General features: G+C 43.9%; 1 protein-coding gene across 1 annotated transcript; it reads right to left on the bottom strand.

Annotated features, from left to right (window-relative positions):
- Nucleotides 1-13,237: 13,237 nt before the first annotated feature.
- LOC115142592 (uncharacterized) lies at nt 13,238-21,512 on the bottom strand. Its single transcript, XM_065001555.1, has 6 exons — nt 20,317-21,512; nt 18,169-18,269; nt 15,864-15,919; nt 15,200-15,470; nt 14,555-14,605; nt 13,238-14,175 (listed from the first exon to the last, which is right to left on the bottom strand). Exons 1-6 carry the CDS (start codon nt 20,327-20,329, stop codon nt 13,999-14,001), a joined length of 669 nt encoding a protein of 222 aa, XP_064857627.1. The 5' UTR covers nt 20,330-21,512; the 3' UTR covers nt 13,238-13,998.
- Nucleotides 21,513-21,730: the final 218 nt, after the last annotated feature.

Here is a 21,730-nt window from a genome sequence, read left to right as displayed (position 1 = left end):
CCCATATACTACCCACCATTGCGACCTGTACGCTCTCGTTGGCTGGCCCTCGCTTCATACTCGTCGCCAAACCCACTGGCTCCATGTCATCTACAAGACCCTGCTAGGTAAAGTCCCCCTTATCTCAGCTCGCTGGTCACCATAGCATCTCCCACCTGTAGCACACGCTCCAGCAGGTATATCTCTCTAGTCACCCCCAAAACCAATTCTTTCTTTGGCCGCCTCTCCTTCCAGTTCTCTGCTGCCAATGACTGGAACGAACTACAAAAATCTCTTAAATTGGAAACACTTATCTCCCTCACTAGCTTTAAGCACCAACTGTCAGAGCATCTTACAGATTACTGCACCTGTACATAGCCCACCTATAATTTAGCCCAAACAACTACCTCTTTCCCAACTGTAGTTAATTAATTTATTTATTTTGCTCCTTTGCACCCCATTATTTTTATTTCTACTTTGCACATTCTTCCATTGCAAAACTACCATTCCAGTGTTTTACTTGCTATATTGTATTTACTTTGCCACCATGGCCTTTTTTGCCTTTACCTCCCTTCTCACCTAATTTGCTCACATTGTATATAGACTTGTTTTTTTTACTGTATTATTGACTGTATGTTTGTTTTACTCCATGTGTAACTCTGTGTCGTTGTATGTGTCGAACTGCTTTGCTTTATCTTGGCCAGGTCGCAATTGTAAATGAGAACTTGTTCTCAACTTGCTTACCTGGTTAAATAAAGGTGAAATAAATAAAAAGGTGACCTAAACTGGGATGTGCTTAACACCACGGCCATCCTACAATCTAAGCTAGATGCCCTCAATCTCACACAAATTATCAAGTTACCTACCACGTACAACCCTAAATATGTTATCGTGGGTACCCTCATAGATATCATCCTGACCAACCTGCCCTCTAAATCCACCTCTGCTGCCTTCATCCAGGAACTCAGTGATCACTTCCTCATTGCATGTGTCCGTAATCGGTCTGCGGTCAAATGACCACCCCTCATCACTGTCAAACACTACCTAAAATACTTCAGCAAGCAGGCCTTTCTAATCGACCTGGCCTGGGTATCCTGGAAGGATATTGACCTCATTAGAGGACAGTAGAGGATGCCTGGTTATTCTTTAAAAGTGCTTTCCTCACCATCTTAAATAAACATGCCCCATTCAAAAAATGTAGAACTAAGAGCAGATAAAGCCCTTGGTTCACTCCAGACTTGACTGCCCTTGACCAGAACAAAAACATACTGTGGCGTATTGCATTTGCATCGAATAGCCCCCTCGATATGCAACTTTTCAGGGAAGTTAGGAACCAATATACACAGGCAGTTAGGAAAGCAAAGGCTAGCTTTTTCAAACAGAAATTTGCATCCTGTAGCAAGAACTCAAAGTTCTGGGACACTGTAAAGTCCATGGAGAATAAGAGCACCTCCTCCCAGCTGCCCACTGCACTGAGGCTAGGAAACACTGTCACCACCGATGAATCTATGATAATCGAGAATTTCTATAAGCATTTTACTACGGCTGGCTATGCTTTCCACCTGGCTGCCCCTACCCCGGTCAACAGCCCCCCACCCCCCACATCAACTTGCCCAAGCCTCCCCCATTTCTCATTCAACCAAATCCAGATAGCTGATGTTCTGAAAGAGCTGCAAAATCTGGACCCCTACAAATCAGCTGGGCCAGACAATCTGGACCCTCTCTTTCTAAAATTATCCGCCGCAATTGTTGCAACACCTATTATTAGCCTGTTCAACCTTTCTTTTGTATCGTCTGGAAAGCTGCCACGATTATCCCTCTCTTCTAAGGGGGAGACACTCTAGACCCAAACTGTTACAGACCTATATCTATCCTACCCTGCCTTTCTAAAGTCTTCGAAAACCTAGTGAACAAACATATCACCGACGATTTCGAATCCCACCAAACCTTCTCCGCTATGCAATCTGGTTTCCGAGCTGGTCATGGGTGCAACTCAGCCACGCTCAAGGTGCTAAACAATATCATAACTGCCATCGATAAAAGACAATACTGTGCAGTCGTATTCATCAACCTGGCTAAGGCTTTTGAATCTGTCAATCACTGCATTCTTAACGGCAGACTGGGTTACCCAAATGACTGCCTCGCCTGGTTCACCATCTACTTCTCCGATAGAGTTCAGTGTGTCAAATCGGAGGGCCTGTTGTCCGGACCTCTGGCAGTCTCTATGGTGGTGCCACAGGGTTCAATTCTCAGGCCGACTCTTTTTTTCTGTATATGTCAATGATGTCGCTATTGCTTCTGGTGATTCTCTGATCCACCTCTACACAGATGACAAAATTCTGTACATATCTGTCCCTTCTTTGGACGCTGTGTTAACAAACCTGCAGATGAGCTTCAATGCCATACAACACTTTCTCCGTGGCCTCCAACTGCTCTTAAATGCTAGTAAAACTAAATGCATGCTCTTCAACCGATCGTGCCACTACTTCCTCCGAAGTCGGTCCCTCTCCTTGTTCGGGCGACATTCGGCGGTCGATGTCACCGGTCTTCTTGCCATCGCCGATCCACCTTTCATTTTCCATTTGTTTTGTTTTGTCTTGTCTTCCCACACACCTGGTTTTAATCCCATCAATTACATGTTGTGTATTTAACCCTCTGTTCCCCACATGTCTTTGTCTGGTATTGTTTTTTGTAAGTGCTTGTGCATGTTATGTCTGGGGTTTTGTCCCATTATGATTGTATTTTGTTCACAGTGATTTTTATAATTTAACTGCACCGTTGGAACACAGTCTTTGCTCTCCTGCGCCTGACTTCTCTACCGCCAGTACGCACGCCTTACAGATCGCTGCCCGCACCCACCCGCCCGTCTAGCATCACTACTCTGGACGGTTCTGACTTAGAATATGTGGACAACTACAAATACCTTGGTGTCTGGTTAGACTAAACTCTCCTTCCAGACTCACATTAAGCATCTCCAATCCAAAATTCAATCTATATTCGGCTTCCTATTTCGCAAAATGGCATCCTTCACTCATGCTGCCAAACATACCCTCGTAAAACTGACTATCCTACCGATCCTTGACTTCGGCGATGTCATTTACAAAATAGCCTCCAACACTCTACTCAGCAAATTGGATGTAGTCTATCACAGTGCCATCCGTTTTGTCACCAAAGCCCCATATACTACCCACCATTGCGACCTGTACGCTCTCGTTGGCTGGCCCTAGCTTCATATTCGTCACCAAACCCATTGGCTCCAGGTCATCTATAAGTCTTTGCTAGGTAAAGCCTCGCCTTGTCTCAGCTCACTGGTCACCATAGCAGCACCCACCCGTAGCACGAACTCCAGCATGTATATTTCACGTGTCACCCCCAAACCCAACTCCTCACTGCTGCCAGTGACTGGAACGAATTGCAAGAATCACTGAAGCTGAAGTCTTATATCTCCCTCACTAACTACTATGGCCTATTTATTGCCTTTACCTCCCTAATCTTACTACATTTTCACACACTGTATATTGATTTTTCTATTGTGTTACTGACTGTACGTTTGTTTATCCCATGTGTAACTCTGTTGTTTGTGTCACACTGCTTTGCTTTATCTTGGCCAGGTCGCAGTTGTAGTTGAGAACTTGTTGAGATAGACTTGTCAGGCAAACCTATTGGATATGGATTGATCTGCTGCAACTTGGTCTGGATCTGCTATAGCCATGGTTGTAGTGGCAGAGGAGAGTGTCAGGCCAGTTACATGCAGTAGGCCTCTGGTTTCATTTTATAATGAACTCTCTCTCTTTCTCTCGCTCTCTCAGCTGTAGATAAAGAGAGTGTGATTAATTGGTTTTGGCATGAAGACACTCATTCTACCACTAGCCCGTCGCTGGGGTGTTAGAATGGGGGAGAACATCTATCTCAGTGTAATTACCCTTTATCAAATTAGTCATCGAAACTGTGTGGATAAAAACAACAAAGACAATTTGGGCTCTACTGATGTTGAAGAACCTAATAACTCAGTAGAACTTATAAACTGAAGGATGGAAGTCTACTACTCAAAGTGTATTGTACACTGAGTACAAAGCATTTTTACTGTGTACATTTTAAGTTAGGGCACTCTTATGTCCACCCCCCGTATCAGCACAGGGTCAAAGCTGTCTAGGACAATGAACTCTTGCTGTGTTAGTTCTTCATAGGATCTAAACCCCATTCCTGTTGACGATTTTTATTTTTATTTTATTAAATCTTTATTTTGACTGGGAGTCATGCTGAGACCAAGGTCTCTTTTACAGATGAGCCCTGTATGCACATCAATACGCTCTACCCATCAATATTCACACCAATACAGATCATTATATGACAAGAAAAACAATCCTAGAAACACGTTCTTCAGTAAAAGGTCCTCAAATCAGCCTTTTGAATGGCCCTAGAGGCACCAATTCATCACATTTTAGAGACCCATGGAGATCATTCCACAAGTAAGGTGAAAAAAAACTTGACGCAGATTTACCTAACTCAGTGGAGAGCAAAGGGATCTCCATAGTTAGCCATCTCCGTTAATAACGGAGTAAGGTAAGGCAGAGGTTTATGCAGGAAGGCTTTATAAAAAAATACAATAAGAGTACTATGAGCTCTGAGCTTCTGTTTAACGTCTATTTTCAGCCAGCTGTAGCTTTATGGCCGTTTGTGTGTTCAAGCCCCTTCTCTCGCTCTCTTGCTGCTTGAGCTTAGCGATCATTTGGTCTGTTTTGGCCTGTGTGGCTCTTATGACCTGATGGAGAGTGTTTCTCGTTCCGCTCGTCTCTGACTGGCCAGCCACTTCTCCTCCGTGGCCATGGCAGCATGGAGATTTTCATTGTCTAAGGCCTCCTGGAGAGTGTTCAGCTTGAGTTCTGGCTCTTTCTTCATGTCCTCCAGGAGAACATCGAAGAATTTATAGCCAGCCGTTTCTCTCTCGACCTCTCTGATCCGCCTCTCAAGATCTTCCTTCTCCTTTCTCCAGCTCCCCTGAGAGGCAGAGAGAGTCTGAAGGTGTGTGTGTGTGTGTGCGTGCGTGCGTGTGTTTAGCTAAGTGGTTCAATGTATAACCTTGGCCCATAGAATTAGGAATTAGAACCTTGGCCGTTATGACGTAAATCTGTCACCACTTTCATGACGACTGTAGGCCCATACTCGTTTGTGAACAGGCCTAATATGGTTTCTGTTCAATTCAAATAGGAAAACAATTGACACATTTTTACCTGAAAACGTTGTACAAGTTTATTATAGCTTGTTCTAAATGTAAGGGAGGCTAGTCTACTGAATCTGTGGAGCCGTCTTGGAAAGTTGCGTCACATTCCTATTCCATTTGGATCTTCATATTCCATTTCAAAGCATTGATTATAGCCATGTACTGTGCTTGTTACCTTATTTGACACTTTGTTAAGAACTCTATGGACATCTGAAACAGACTGTTAACTACACCCTTTCACTCACTCACACACACATAACACCAAATACTTTGTTCACACTCACTGAGATATTGAACACCAAGTCCCATACTATACTGAAAATAAAGCACTTTACTGAGGGAAGTGAAAGTTTGCCGCTCTAAAGTCCTTAACTGATATCATCAGTATCACATGGCTCTACATTCAATAGTTTAATGGTGCTTTGAGGTACAGTATAGTCTAATATTCACCAACAGATGGCAGTGTTGGATTGGATCAGAGAACAGACCAAAGCTAATGTTGCCATAATGCTTTGCCAAATGAAAGACTGTCATTTTTGTTTTCTGAATTTCCACAACACAATTTTAGATGCTTCAACACAACTTTGCACCCAGGGAGCAGACTGAACTCAAGGTGAGTGTTCCCTCAATCTGACCACCTCCTTGTTTGAAAATCAGAGTCCGTGTTATCATGCTTTGGGCATCCATAATGGGAGGCAGTAGTTGGCTGGGCTGGTGCTCCAGGCATTGGCACATTTCTCTAGCAAGCCTGCTGGGGGAGGGAGGTTTGAATGAGTTTATGCAGATGGAAATTATGGGTCTCAGTTAATACCTGGGCCCGGAGGAGAGACGAGATGATCTCATTCGCATGCAAGTCTTGTACCACATGATGTGCTACTAAAAGCTACTGTGTTTCCCCCCTAATTCACGCTGAAAAGAAGGATAGATGCCAATGTAATGCATTCCCACTCGGATAGTGAGTGCTTCTTTGTTGATGTATTTATGCTTTCAAGGTTTATAAGGAAGGGAATATTAAAATGTTTATGTTATGTAATGTGTTCTATGGTGTGTGTCTGCACGCGTGTCTGTAGTTGCATGCGCTTGTGTGTGTACATTTCTGGAAACATGCCGGTTCCCCCAGCTTGCGACCATATAGATCCCAGAATCCGAGCGGTTTCTCCACAAAGACGCTTTTGATATCAAATTGGGGGGGAAGACATGAAGATGTGAATTCCTCATTGACACAAAATGAGTTCTCTGAGTGGGCTGTAAATGACAACTCTTGAGTCCTTTTCACCTCAACACCCCAGCTGTGAGCTTTCTAGCCTATGCGCTTCCGCAATGTGGTTTCAGGGAAATTCATATAATTCTGTACGTAAATCCGTGACACTCTATTTAGTATGATATGCTACGTTACATTATCTATGACCATGTTGCTTGTTGCGCATAACAACAAAGGAGAATTACGGGGAGAATTTACGTTGGCGGTTAGGGGAACTAACGACAAAGGTTAGCAGAACTAAAAGGTGAGGCGAATTTACATAGGTGAATTGGGTTAAGTTGAGTATTTAGTACTTTTTTGTATTTCATTAGGATTCCCAATTTGCTGGATCCAAACAGGAAACTAAACATGTAGCTGATGTGTAAACTGTTACGCCGTCAGTGTACATAGACACACAGACTTTATTCAAGGTCAGTTGAAGGTCATTAGTAAAAACAGAAAACAAAAATATCCCTGCTGTACACCACACTCAATCAAATTTGCATTAGAGAGGCTTCCTTTAAAGAAAACCCTCTATTCTTTTAGATAGGTAACTCTCAATCCAAGGGTTAACTAAAACGCTACAGTTGTTCCCGATTTGAACATGCAACCTTTGGATTGTCTCAGATTACGCCCACCCATCCTCCCCAACCAACCTCCCTACTTTCGTTTCTGTCTGAAGTAAAATAGTAGGTATCAGAATGTCTTGGAGGTGCTCATAAATATCTAAAGTATATTTTGTATTGCTCTGATGCCAGGCTGCCCTCCAAGGGGGACGCAGCCTCGCATATAGTCCTTTTCAGGAGGTCCAAACCCTTTTACTTTATAAGTCTTATGAGAGGACCATTCTAATGACCTGCTCTGTTTTCTCTGTCAGTCATGCCTCTGCAGATGCATTCTCCTCAGATAACCTTGGCCTTAATCACCAATCAACTCCTGAGATGTAGCTACAGTAGCCATAGCAGGGAGTGACAATAGTCACTCCCTGAAGACTTGTGCTCCATGCTCAACCACAACAGACCACATTGGTCTGAAGCAATTTCATTGATTTGGATTATGCATAAATAACTCAGAAGTATTATCTGGTTGCCAAGGTGCAAAGATGTCAAGTGCTCATTATATTTTACCTGGCTAAGCCTCTCCATTTGTACTTCAACCCTCAGGGGATGGTATATTTATGTATAAAAAAATATACAAAAATATTTGATAAAATATTGAATTTGGCCTTTACGACTACAGCCCATAGAAAAGCATTGAATAAAACATGGCAAAAAATACACTTCTTAACCTTATTCATTATTGTCAGACGCTGATCTTTGTGATTGTCTCCACCCCCCTCCATCTTCCCCATTATCCCCTGTGTATTTATACCTGTGTTCTCTGTTCGTCTGTTGCGAGTTCGTCTTGTTTGTCAAGTCAACCAGTGTTTTTGTTTCTCAGCTCCTGCTTTTTACTTCTCAGCTCCTGCTTTTTCCCCAGTCTCTCTTTTCTCGCCCTGCCTGACCACTCTGCCTGCCTACTGACCTGTACCTTTGACCTCTGCTTACCCTGAGCCTTCCTGCCGTCCGGTACCGTTGCCTCACCTCTGGTCACTGACCCCTGCCTGACCTGTCTATTGCCTGCCCATATTGGATCATTAAACTATTGTTTATTCAACATGGTCTGCATCTGGGCCTTACCTTCATACCTGATAATTATGATGTATGTCCTATATCAAGGATATATAAGAAAGCTATAAGAAAACTCATTTTTGTTTTTTTGTACACATTTAACCCCTTATTTTTGTTGGAACAAAACTACTTCCATTCGTTTCTATGGGTTACCTTGAGACGAGAGGTCGTAGAGCACAACAGCGAACACCATGTTTGTGAGAGCCTTTAGACGCTACAGACTCTTAAGGATTACATTTAGGCAGGTAATTGTATCAGCCATAGGAAACAAACGCACACCCGTGCACACACAGGCGCACACACACAAAGTGGGAGGCAGGGAGAGACTGTCATGTCTCTACAGTTATGAAATCAACCAAGACAAAGTCCCCCATCTGGGCCTCTTATTTCTGAGGACTTACAGAGGGTTTGCCGCCTGTCGGTCTGGCTTTCCCTCTGACGCCCCCGCCCCTTAATTCTGCTCTGTTTCTTCAGACACTCACCCTTCTCTCCCCCTACTCCTCAACTCTTCCATCCATCCCATCCAGGGCTGCCTGCCTGAGGGGTGAGTCAGACCAGAAGGGTGACTCATGCCCTCGATGTGGAGGGGGAGACAGGCAGGCAGGGGAAGCCCAGGCTCTCCCCTTCAAGGTGGGGGATCTCTAGTCATGGCGTGTGGGTGGGTGGGTGGTGGCTGCACTGAGTCATTCTAGTCCCTCTCATTCCCATGACCTGGTTTGGTTGTTGGGAGTTGTTCCGACTTTGATTTGTGGGGGTTAGCCTAAAATGATGATATGCACATCGATATGTGTCATGTGAACTCATGCTGTATGAGTGGGAGGCAGTCTTGTGAAATGACGGCACCGAATTGCCCGTTTCAATTAAAGTGACTCCATTTAACTCTTTGAACGTCAGCCGGTTTATGCAACGATGTGAGACCCGGGGCCAGTGGGTATCGCTGAAGTGTGGCATCTCTTCAGCCAGACCCAGTGTGATGTGCTGATCTGACGCTGGAATCCATCAGCACACTTATGTACCTCTCAGTGGAAAAGCACTCCTTTTTTTTCAGCACGAATGCAGTCAATCCAAGTCAGCACTTTCATAAGTTTACTGTTTTCTTGGTCTAAAATGAGTTAGCCTAGTGCACTGATCAAGTCATATTTAGTCTTTCCTCTCAGGCACTTACTTGGGCAGCTCCCGGGCAGGGTCCTCCTGCCTAACAATTCTAGGTAGAGAGAACATTTTTGTAATGTTACCCAAAATGTTCCCCTGATGTTTGAGTGTCCAGTTTCCCATTGGTTATGGGAACATTCTATCCATGTCAGCAAAAACCTTCTGATAACCTATTTAGCATGTTTGGGTGTTTTTGAACTTACCCAGAATGTGGTTACCATGTTCTCAGAATATCCAATATTAATGTTGTCGACACGTTTCATGGGATGTTGCAAGAACATTAATGTGTCCAGTTTTCTGAGGGTTGGGAGAATATCCCATCAACATCATACCCAACATACACAGAACATGGTTGCCATGTTCTCCAAATATAAGATGGTAAAGTTCTAGACATGTTTCATTGTTAATTCACCTGTTAATTGAAATGCATTCCAGGTGACTACATAATGAAGCTGGTTGAGAGAATGCCAAGAGTGTGCAAAGCTGTCATCAAGGCAAAGGGTGGCTACTTTGAAAAATCACAAATATTATTTTGGTTACTACATGATTCCATGTGTGCTATTTCATAGTTTTGATACCTTCACTATTATTCTACAATATAGAAAATAGTACAAATAAAGAAAAACCCTTGAATGAGTAGGTGTGTCCAAACTTTTGACTAGTACTGTATATATAAAATGTCTGTAATAAGTGAATTAAATGAATGATGAGAAAATAGTCAGATGAACTGATGTATATTATATATTATATGTATATTTTAGCCATTACATTTACCTTTGATACTTATATAGTATATTTAAAACCAAGTACTTAGTAAACTTTTACTCAGCGTTTGTTGTTAGCGAGGCATCTTCAATCCCTCCACCGCCAAACACAGAGGGTCATTTCGCTATGCTAATGCCAGGCCAATTAGATGCAGCTCCTCAGCGCCCCTGAGTGTTGCCTCGTGCCTGAAGTGGCGACTACGACTGAGAGAATGAAGAAAAGCCACCTCGAAAAGGTTACCTAGATATGGTGGATAGGAGGAGGATGTGTCCCTGACACCTGATCCTGTGACCCCTGCGGAGTGGAGGGAGGCTGAGTGTTTTGAGTGCCCTCAAGCCTGATGTAATTGACTGCGGAGCCTCTTGTCAGTTGTTTGAGGGACGCTGCGGGAGGCTGCTGCTGTATCAGCCCAGTGTTCATTATGCTGCTCACCTCTGTGAGGATTAGCTCAGGAGATGGGTTATCCACAGGCCTTAATCCCTCTGGAGGGAGGGAGGGGAGGGGAGGAAAAACATGTGGGTTACAAGGACAGGAGTAATGGGGGATAGATGGGTGGAGAAGGGAGTCAAGGAGAGGAACCTGGGGGTAGGAAGAATAGGGAATGGAGTAGGAGTTAAAGGAATAGAGGAATGGAAAAGGGGAAAGAGGTGAGGAATCTGGGGGCCGGGAGGACCGGAGGAAAGGGGGATGGGTAGGAGGCTGAGGGATGTGTGCCAGTGCCTCCATGTGCTCTGCACTTGCCTTATTAATGTTAAAAAGCAACTAGATATTGTGCATGGTGAGACAGTTCTCTGGGGAACTTAAAACTCCTACCGGTCAATCAGTTCATCCCTATCTCTCTCTTTCCCCCTGTCTCTACCTCTACCTCTCTGTCTCCATCACTGTTTGTGTTTATCCATGTTTGGGCTTGGACCTGCGCGAATATTAGTCTAATGAGACATGTGACCAGCAATGGGCTCCAGTACCTGGGCATACATTGATTTGAGCATTGCTGTGCAGACTCTATTTAAGCAATGAGGCATGGGGGGGTTTGGTATATGGCCAATATACCATGGCTAAGGACTGTTCTTATGCACGACTCAATGTGGAGTGCCTGGACACAGCCCTTAGCCGTGATATATTGGCCATATATCACAAACCCCAGAGGTGCCTTATTTGTTATTATAAACTGGTTACCAATATAATTAGAGCAGTAAAAATAAATGTTTTGTCATACCCATGGTATTCGGTCTGATATACCAATCAGCATTCAGGCCTCGAATAACCCAGTTTACAGTATAATAGGCCCTAACTATCTCCCTGTCCCCTGGCCCCTCTCTATCAGGTTCCATTAGAGCAGCATGGCCCTGTCCTCAGTTCTGGCCATTAAATGATCTCTCCAGGTCTGCCAGCCAGAGAGAGAAGAGCAGGAAGGCTATGCTCATTACCCACAGGAGCCTCCGTTCTGCTCGCTGCTCCACTCACTGCACAAAAGCTCCTCGCTTTCACCTCCTAATTTGAGACTAGGAAGCATCGGGCCAGCAGATAGATAGATAGAGATACGCACCATCCAGTGCTATCGCCACTCTCCGCCTGATAGGCTTGTCCTGCATCCTTTTGATTACAGAGGCGGATTTAGAGTGCGCGCTTGGCAGGCGGGCGGGAGATGCACAGTGTACATATTATCCCCATTATTTTCTGCTGGATGCGGCTGACATTGTGCCATGTACGGTTGGGAGTTGGTAGTTGGTCCAGTCAGTACTACGTGATACTCTAATTTCCCCTGTACCCATCATGAGGTTGCTACAACAAGTTTAAATAGAGAATTTTGAGTAATCAAGGTGACAGACAGTGACACATTCAATACCGCCTTGCACACTCTTGCCTGGATCTAGCTGATCTAGGGTGTAATCATTAGTCCAACAGTTGCAAATGAGAGTTTCCATTGGACAAATTCAGGTATGTTTATCCCCGTTTCGTTCCGTTTGCTTCTGTTTAAGAAACGTTTGTCAACAGAATCGGCGGAATGAATACACCCCAGATCACATTCTAACACATTTCACTTTCATAGCAGCCACATAAAAACAGCATGATCCCTTTGCTCGTTGTATGTATAATTCCTTTTTGCAGCTATCTATCTACGCTCTCTCCTTCTCTTGTGGACTTCAGTGCACAACACATCAACTGTCTGTGACCAGGCAAAAGAAGAAGAAAAAGCTGAACCTTCATATCAGGACCCTAACTGCTACACATATCCTACATCGTTGTCATGTCATAGTCAACTAGAACTACTAAAACTAACGGGTTAGTAAACCTGCTACAATCATGCAGTACAGTGTACAGTCAGAAAGCAGTTTAGCAGTAATAAATTAATAAAACCAAAAGTTTCCTTGACTTGGAAGAGTTCCAGTGTTGGATAGCCACAGCCAGCTAGCTAACATAGTATCCCTCTCTCTTTTACCTGGGTGTTTGAGTAGACTACACTAGCTAGCTGCATTTGATAGCTCAGTGAAAGTGAAAATAAAATAAATACAACCAAATATAGCTATCTCTAGCTTCTCCTTAATTTAGAAAGTAATTTGTCAAACTATTGTCTTTCTCTTTGAGTCAACTACTCACCACATTTTATGCACTACAGTGCTAGCTAGCTTAGCTTATGCTTTCAGTACTAGATTCATTCCCTGATCTGTTGATTGGGTGGACAACATCACTTCATGCTGCAAGAGCTCTGATAAGTTTTGGGACGTACTCCGGACGTTGTCATAATTACTGTGTAAGTCTATGGAAGGGTGTGAGAACCATGAGCCTCCTAGGTTTTGTATTGAAGTCAATGTACCCAGAGGAGGACAGAAGCTAGTGTGATTTTAACCAATTATGAGTAGGCATAACCTAATAATTGCCTAGTAATTGTCTACTAATTGGTTGATGAAGCCAGTCAGTTTCACATATGTTAATGTTGGGGTGGTGCTTGGATTTAAAAATAAAATTTGAATCCCCATTAGCCGACGCCAATGGCGACAGCCAGTCTTACTGGGGTCTGACTTACTGGAGATGATTGTGAAAATGTCCCTTTAATAGAGTGGATCCAATGCCGCCCAACTCCCTTTATGGCAATGCATTTTTTAACTTTTTGGTTAAAAACAAACTTGCCTCGCTTTGTGCCCCTGACGTACGAAAACAAACAAGCCAACGAAATCCCCAGGACAACAGGGAAAAATCAACAGCAACAACAAGGATTCAATCATTTATTTAATCAGCCAGGAAGCATGGCGTCTTCGATCTCATTTGGGGGCCGAGGAGACTAGGGACCAGGAAGTCAGCTGACACAGTACAGGTCGCACTGCTCCGTCTGTTGAGACCCTATATATAGACACCAAATCATATCTGCTTCCAAGAAATCATTCAACTACCAACCACACAGTCCCATTTCCCTCCTAAGCCTCCTAAGTCTGTAGGTGAACATACTGATATGTTGTGTGTTCTGTTTCCACTGGCAGATTTCGAACTCTACCAACATTTTCAGACAAAGATACAACAGAGAGTAGCTCAGACAAATCGCTTGTTTATTTAATTGAGGGGAGGGTGGTGTGAGGGAAGAATTGGTCTCTAGCCTCTTGGACCACAGAAGGCCAGACTGTAAACTCTGGTCTCTGTTTGACTTTCCATCATCCTTTATTAGAGTGTAACTCTTGGAGGACATCTGTGTCTTTATATGATTACACCTCTCCAGAATGTCAAACAGCAACTTATCATAGAGGAGTAGACATCATGCTTTGGAACGGTTGCATCCCCTCTGTTCCTCTTTGCTTTCAATGCAGAGTCGGACAAGGTTAGAAATGTATTTTCATGAGCGTTGGTGTCTCTGGTATATAACTGAAGATCTTTGACTCCTCCTCTGTGGCAGCGCTACCTGTGATGGTTTCTAGATGATTCACACCAGTAAGTATTTCAAATCAATCAACGAGGAAGGCTTCATGCTGCTATTGTCCATTTTAGCTGCTGAGCAGTGTGGTCCATGGCTTAGCTCTTCTGTCTGTGGGTGCAGAGGACCTACAGCTGTCTGTAAGTAAGGGCTGGATGACGGGAGGGAAACCAGTCTTGGAAGGAAGGGGAGAAGTGGTTTGACCATCCCCAGGCTCGTGGTGAGGATATTTATCCAGGGAAGCACACTGGGAGGGGGAAGAGAGAGGCAGTTAGTTTGTAAGTTAGCTGCTGACTAGCGAACCTACTAATGCTACTGCAACAATGGTGTGACACAGGTTAAAAGCAACGAGACCATCCTCCAAAACACATTTTTTATTACAAACTGTAACCATTTTGTTTATCGAGTATGGAGTTTTCAGGCTGTAGACGTTTCTCCTTTACCACATGGTTCAAAGCCTTCATCAGCTCACAGGATAAATCACTGTGTAAATATTCCCGTACAGGGAAATGGCCAAAGACGAGGTTGTTCTTTGAAACACGTTCCAGGATTCAACTTCAAACAGCACAGATGTCCGCTAGAGTGGTGGTATTCACAAAATCACACAGAGACTCGGATCGACTCACCAGTTGCCTAGCCGTTGAACCGAGGACATGTTCTACATCCTGGACCCACATCTGTGAAAGAGAGAGAGGTAGAGATAGAGAGGGGGAAAAAAATGAGATCAGACAGACAAGGGGATGATAAGCAGTTGACACGCAAGGACATGAATCATTCAAAGAGAGCGAGACGTCGTTGCAAAGCAGAATGTCTTTATGCCACATTTTCTCAAGCTAAGGGAGCAGTTTTCCGCCTCGCATTGCCATAAAACATTTAGCAGCATGCTGGATTTCTCCCCAGGAACTGTGTGTTCCCTTTGTTTTCTTGTGACCCAGAAGTCTCAAGTCTTGATGGATTGACATTTCTAAGTTGCCTCATCACACAGTCACATACACAAACTCCATCCAATCCATCTATGTACATTCAAAAACGACATAGAAGTGCATGCAGTACGGGGGCTGATCAACAGCATCAGGAAAGGTGGCATGAGAGTCAAACCCTTCCAAGCTACAGTCATAACCCTTAGAGAGTTCACCTTTGTGGATCCCCCCCAGGTCGTAGCAGACACACACAACAATTTAGTGTTGGTAGTTTGCCTGAGATGACAAAACACAGAGAGAGTTTGCAGGTGAGAGATGGATGAAGAGAGTTTCAGGTGTGATCTTTCTTACTCTGTGGCTCGGTCTCTTCTCTATGCTCCACTCCCTCACATCTCTCCAGTGCCCTGGCAGGCGAGCACTATCCTCTGCTCCAGGCATGCTGAAGAAGCGTCCTCTCTCTCCCTTCTGAATCCCAGACAGTCCCACTCCACTGGTGTTTGGAATTGGCCCAAACAGAGCTGGGTGTTTCTGGCCAGACCACCCCCTCTTGTCGGTCTCAGGTGACTGACACTGTTTCTGTATTTGCAACTTGAGTCGAGACATTGATACTCTGCCCTGTGTGCTAGAGTTCCTCTGGTTAGGGCAAGGCTCTTTCCTTGCCATTCAGTACATCCTGCCCTTAGTCACGATCCTGTAAGGCTAAACCATCTCTGACTTAGTCAACTTCAAATATCTGAAAAGCTACTTCAACCTCAATTAGCTGTGTAATTGGACCGGCCATATAACAGAGAGGGCTTTGATCAATGGGAAAGATTATCTATGCATTTCTCTCTGCATTATAAACGATCTGACAAAAGAAAGACCCATTATTGATGTGAAGACAGATTTAATGATTTACTGTCCTAGCACTGCTGCTGAATCATAATTATTACAAACTGTAGCCATTAGTGGGGTTATATGGATGAATAATATCGAGAAATCATAAAAGACTAGAATAGAATAATTGGTCTCTCACCTGTTCCTTTTCTTTCCATACAGCCTGGTCACCACTGGTTGCTGCTGCCTGGGGATCTGAAAAGAGGAATTTCCAACCAGAAAGTTTAAACCAGTAGACTGTCTTGTATAGGTAGACTCTGTACTATAAAACACATGTTAGCCATGAGAGTTTAGCTTGCCTAGCTAGCCTGACGCACTGCCACCTGGGACTAAAATGCTTTTGGCTCAACTCCTGGACACTTGTTTAAAGTATCCACTACTATAGTCATACCAAGTCTCCGTGTAGTAAATCCACGGCCTGTATTTAAAAAGTGTCTCAGAGTAGGGTCCCTCCTGTCCGTATAATCATATGCATTATGATTTAAAAGGCAAAACGGATCCTTTAGCAGCACTCCTACTCAGACACTTTGTGAATGCGGGCCCCGGAGCCTACGGCACCTCACTAGCACTAAGCCTAAACTCTGATTGGGTGGTTATTGATGCCTACCATCCAGGAAGCTTCGCTGGTATTACCATGGAAACACAAAGACTAGCCAGCCAGATGCATTTGGGGAAGAGCGGTTCCAGATTCCAATTTGACTAATTTACTGGATTGAAACCAGAGGGAGCAGGTCTTATACTTTTCCCTGAACCCGTTCCCATAACAAGCCTGTGTCTCTCTCATGCTCTTTCTCCACATGTTGGAGCAACTAGTGATATGTAGATATGGTTAAACGTGTCAGTTTATCTATAGAGCTTGACCTCTTATTTACAGTAACAGTCAAAAGTTTGGACACACCCACTCAATAGTGGAGACATCAATTATATTTATATTTGAGTTTCTTCAAAGTAGCCACCCTTTGTCTTGATGACAGCTTTGCACACTCTTGGCATTCTCTCAACCAGCTTAATGAGGTAGTCACCTGGAATGCATTTCATTTAACAGGTGTGCCTTGTTAAAAGTTCATTTGTGGAATTTCTTTCCATCTTAGTGCGTTTGAGCCAATCAGTTGTGTTGTGACAAAGTAGGGGTGGTATACAGAAGATAGCTCTATTTGGTAAAAGACCAAGTCCATATTATGGTAAGAACAGCTCAAATGAGCAAAGAGAAATGACCGTCCATCATTACTTTAAGACATGAAGGTCAGTCAATGCAGAAAAATTGAAGAACTTAAAGTTCAGTCGCAAAAACCATCAAGCGCTATGATGAAACTGGCTCTCATGAGGACCGCCACAGGAAAGGAAGACCCAGAGTTACCTCTGCTGCAGAGGATAAGTTCAGTAGAGTTACCAACCTCAAATAACAGACACATCTCAACATAAACTGTTTTAATTGGAGACTGTGTGAATCAGGTTTTCATGGTTGAATTGCTGCAAAGAAACCACTACTAAAGGACACCAATAAGAAGAAGAGACTTGCTTGGGCCAAGAAATACGTCCAAATTTGAGATCTTTGTCAGACGCAGAGTAGCTGAACGGATGATCTCCGCATGTGTAGTTCCCACCGTGAAGCATGGAGGAGGAGGTGTGATGTTGTGGGGGTGCGTTGCTGGTGACACATTCTGTGATTTATTTGCAAATTCAAGGCACACTTAACCAGCATGGCTACCACAGCATTCTGCAGCGATATGCCACCCCATCTGGTTTGGGCTTAGTGGGACCATCATTTGTTTTTCAATAGGACAATGACCCAACACACCTCCAGGCTGTGTAAGGGCTATTTGACCAAGAAGGAGAGTGATGGTGTGCTGCATTAGATGACCCGGTCTCCACAATCACCTGACCTCAACCCAATTGAGATGGTTTGGGATGAGTTGGACTGCAGAGTGAAGGAAAAGTAGCTCAGCATATGTGGGAACTCCTCCAAGACTGTTGGAAAAGCATTCCAGGTGATGCTGGTTGAGAGAATGCCAAGAGTGTGCAAACTGTCATAATGGCAAAGGGTGGCTACTTTGAAAAATCTAAAATCATAAATCTATTTTGATTTGTTGATTTTTCTTTTTTTTTACTACATGATTCAATATGTGTTATTTCATAGTTTGGATCTCTTCACTATTATTATACAATGTAGAAAATAGTACAAATAATGAAAAACACTGGAATGAGTAGGTGTGTCCAAACTTTTGACTGGTGCTGTACAGTATGTCTACTATGCTGCATGGTCTTTGATGTAGGTATGCTTTCCCACAGCACCAGTTGAACTACAACTTTACTACAGACACAAACTGTATTCTTTACTCACAAATTGCAAGTGAACTCCATTAGAGGCCCATGAGGATGACAGGCATTTGTTTTTGAAGGCTATTTCGGTCTGCAGTACATCCAAATATACTGTAGTAATGTACCTGCAACTGATGCCTGAAAGCGCAGTGAGCCTCACTTCTCCATTGGCTGCAGTTCTCTCTGCACGTATGCCATCTCTTTCTCCCCCAGCTCGTCCGGATGGCTGAAAGGATGGATGGAAGGAGGAGACAAGAGGAAAGCAGGGGTGGAGAGGTGGATGGACAGCAGGTGAAAGATCGTATTAGCACTGGAGAGGAGAGTGTGACAAATAAACTCCCACAGCTGAATAACTCTGGGATTTCTAAGTGTGGTGACTGCTCGCCTTTTTGGCATGGGCTGTCACCAATCCCTTAGTGATTCAGTGACTTCCTGCCAGAAAGAGAGAGACAGATTACTCTGAGGACATGATTTTTGGTTGCTTTGTTGGTTTTTGAGGGGGATTCTCCTTTTAGCTGGTCAAGCACAAAGCCTGCACAGTCAGTTTGGTTCAATGCAAAGCAATGCGTCACTGTTTCCAGGTTGGTGGGTAGCAGTGTTCCACAATCTGCATAGAGCATGTTTGGCGCTTGTAATGTAGTCAGTGTTCAAGATACAGAGGAGAGAATTACTACCCGAGCATATCTGTCAAGCAGTCTGTTTGTGCTTGTAATGCCTGTGTATGTATGTGTGTGTGTGTGTGTGTGTGTGTGTGTGTGTGTGTGTGTGTGTGTGTGTGTGTGTGTGTGTGTGTGTGTGTGTGTGTGTGTGTGTGTGTGTGTGTGTGTGTGCGCGCGCGTGTGTTTTACATGATTTAAAACAAGCCTCCAGAGATTGTACGGCAGGTCAGAGGTTCATAGAGAGAGTGTTAATCAGCTCCAGGGGTAAACAGAAGATCTGTGTTGTTGGGTCTCAGTCCCACGGGAGATGTTTGAATATACTCAAACCACTCCTGCCACCCCAAGCCCCGTGGCATCTCCATGTGCTGAGCTGATAGGGAATGCTGATGAGGGAATGCTCTTACATAGTAAACTGGGTGGCAGGTCGGAAGGTTGCCTAGCGGTTAGAGTGTTGGGCCTGTAACACATCTATTGATGTGCCCTTGAGCAAGACACTTAACCCTCATTTGCTCCAGGGGTGTCATACTACTACAGCTGACCCTATAAAACAACACATTTCACTACATTTTTATTTAATTCAATTACATTTCTTTTGAATCCCAGCCCCCGTCCCCACAGGAGGCCTTTTGCCTTTTGATAGACCGTCATTTAAAAAACAAATCCAGTGTATCTGGTAGGGTAGCCTAGTGGTTAGAGCGTTGGACTAGTAACCGGAAGGTTGCAAGTTCAAACCCCTGAGCTGACAAGGTACAAATCTGTCGTTCTTCCCCTAAACCCACTGTTCCTAGGCCATCATTGAAAATAAGAATTTGTTCTTAACTGACTTGCCTAGTTAAATAAAGGTTAAAAAAAAGTTATATTGCTGAAGAGGTACTGTTACTTAAAGTGTGTTATTTCTTTGGACTGGCTGTGTGAGAGTGATACTGTGGGTGGCTGAGGAGTGTCTGTAATGTTGTCTGTGTAAGTATGTGCTTGTGGGAATGACTGTCAGGGGAATGTCCTCAGTGGCCTCTCTCTACTCAACTCTCCAGCAACAAGGCTCTCCAAGGACAGTAGTGTGTCACTCTTTATTTGGATAGTCTGGATAGTCCATCTGTAGATGCTCTACAGATGATCATACTCCCAACAAACTATCTGTTGATAAGCAACTGCTTGCTAAGGTTACAGTTAGGATTGGGGCTAGGGTCAGGGTAAAGGTTAAGTTTAGGGTTAGAATATTTTTTTATTTTTTTTATTTAACCTTTATTTAACTCGGCAAGTCAGTTAAGAACAAATTCTTATTTACAATGACGGCCTACACGATGGCCAAACCCGGACAACGCTGGGCCAATTGTGCGCTGCCCTATGGGACTCCCAATCACGGCCGGATGTGATGCAGCCTGGATAAGGGTTAAGGTTAGGGGTAGGTCTAGGGCTAGGGTTAGTAGATAGTTATTTAAAATGTTACTGATAGTCTGCAAATAGTCTGTAGATCATCTACAGATGGCCTATTCAAATAAAGTGTTACCCAATAGTGTATCAGGCCAATCTAAGACTGACTGTCAGAGCTGATAGTGAAACACTACAGTAGCACTGTCTCACCCAGTCAAATTGATCACACAATAGAATGCTCACCTTGGTCGTACATCTCATGGCGAAAGAACAGGCTGTCCCATCTCCTCCCTGGCAAACTGGCTTTAACTCTAATAACGCCATAATGTCTACCCTCAACTTTTCAACTCAAACTTTTTTGAACAGCCTGTTCTCTTGTTTTGCAGAGTTAGACAAATGTGAGCAGAGAAAGATTATCTCAAAGATTATCTTGACAAGCATTTTAAGGATGGATTTGAATGGCTTGACAGTAATCCATGAGTCATAATGGTACAAAACAACACGTGAGGCGATAGAGGCTTGGGTCGTTTTTTTGTTGTAAACAATCTTATAGCCCAACTTGAGTTCAGAGTTGACTGGGAGGCTGGCACACCGGGTACAGGCTGGTATTTAGCATCAGCTTGACATCCAAACCACCACACCCAAGCCTCTATAGACAATCCATCCATCATAGTGGTGTTTTTACATTCCTCAAAACAAAATAACCTCACATACTGAACTTTACTTCCTCTCTCACCTTTGCATGAAGAAATCGTCTGTTATTTAGGTATCATGCTGTAGTCCGCAATTGATTTGCTCCCCATGATCTTGAGTTTTATGGCCACCATGGCGTTAACAATTCATATTTACTAGAAACCTCTGGTTTCTCCCAGAATGGTTGTTTCAAGAGCTGTCCTTCAACATAACATTCAGCAGGGAACTAACTGAGCACACTTTCACACTAACGATACCAGCTTTGCAGCACAAAATCACCTTGAATCAATTCAACCCTCGACCCCTGGTGTTTTTCACACCACTTAATTGCCTCTTTTCCCAGACTCTGACAGTCACAGTGAGATGACATTCAAGGACAGGGAGGGCCTTATATTAAGGCTGGGGGGGAACTAGAACACATACATCTGGTGTACTCCGTACTGGCATTATACTCATCACACATAATAGAGATAGAGAGTGGAGACGACAAATGATTGGGAGATGACAAATGATTCTAACAAATGATTCGAACTGAAGAGCCCAAGTGCTGGCAAAACGGATTCTTTCTCATTGCAAATCCCACACAAGAATAAATCCATCAAACAAGACTAGAGCCCTCAGACATCAAACTTAAAGCCCCCAACCAGAGCATGATAGGGATTGGAGCTCTCCGTCTAGACCAGTTGACTTTCTCTATGCCAGACACTGGCAAGCAGGGAATGTAAAAGGGATGAATTGTGTATCGGTGGTCAGGCTTGGATGTACTCACGGTTTGACTCGGTTGTTGAATCGTCTGCGCAGAATGACTGACAGGGTCGAGATGATCAGGATCGTGGTGCACATGATCAACCTGGCCCACGCACCCAGCAGGCAGGCCGGGTCAGCATGAACAGCCCATGGGGGCTCCCTGTCCCACAATCCGGAGGGGCCAAGTTAGCGTAGCGTTAGCCTGTTAGCCTGTTCC

The sequence above is a fragment of the Oncorhynchus nerka genome, linkage group LG15 (assembly GCF_034236695.1).
Source record: "Oncorhynchus nerka isolate Pitt River linkage group LG15, Oner_Uvic_2.0, whole genome shotgun sequence".
In the NCBI taxonomy this organism is placed as follows: Eukaryota; Metazoa; Chordata; class Actinopteri; order Salmoniformes; family Salmonidae; genus Oncorhynchus; species Oncorhynchus nerka.
Note: the sequence above shows the minus strand (reverse complement) of the source record. Positions and strands in the feature narration are given on the sequence as shown.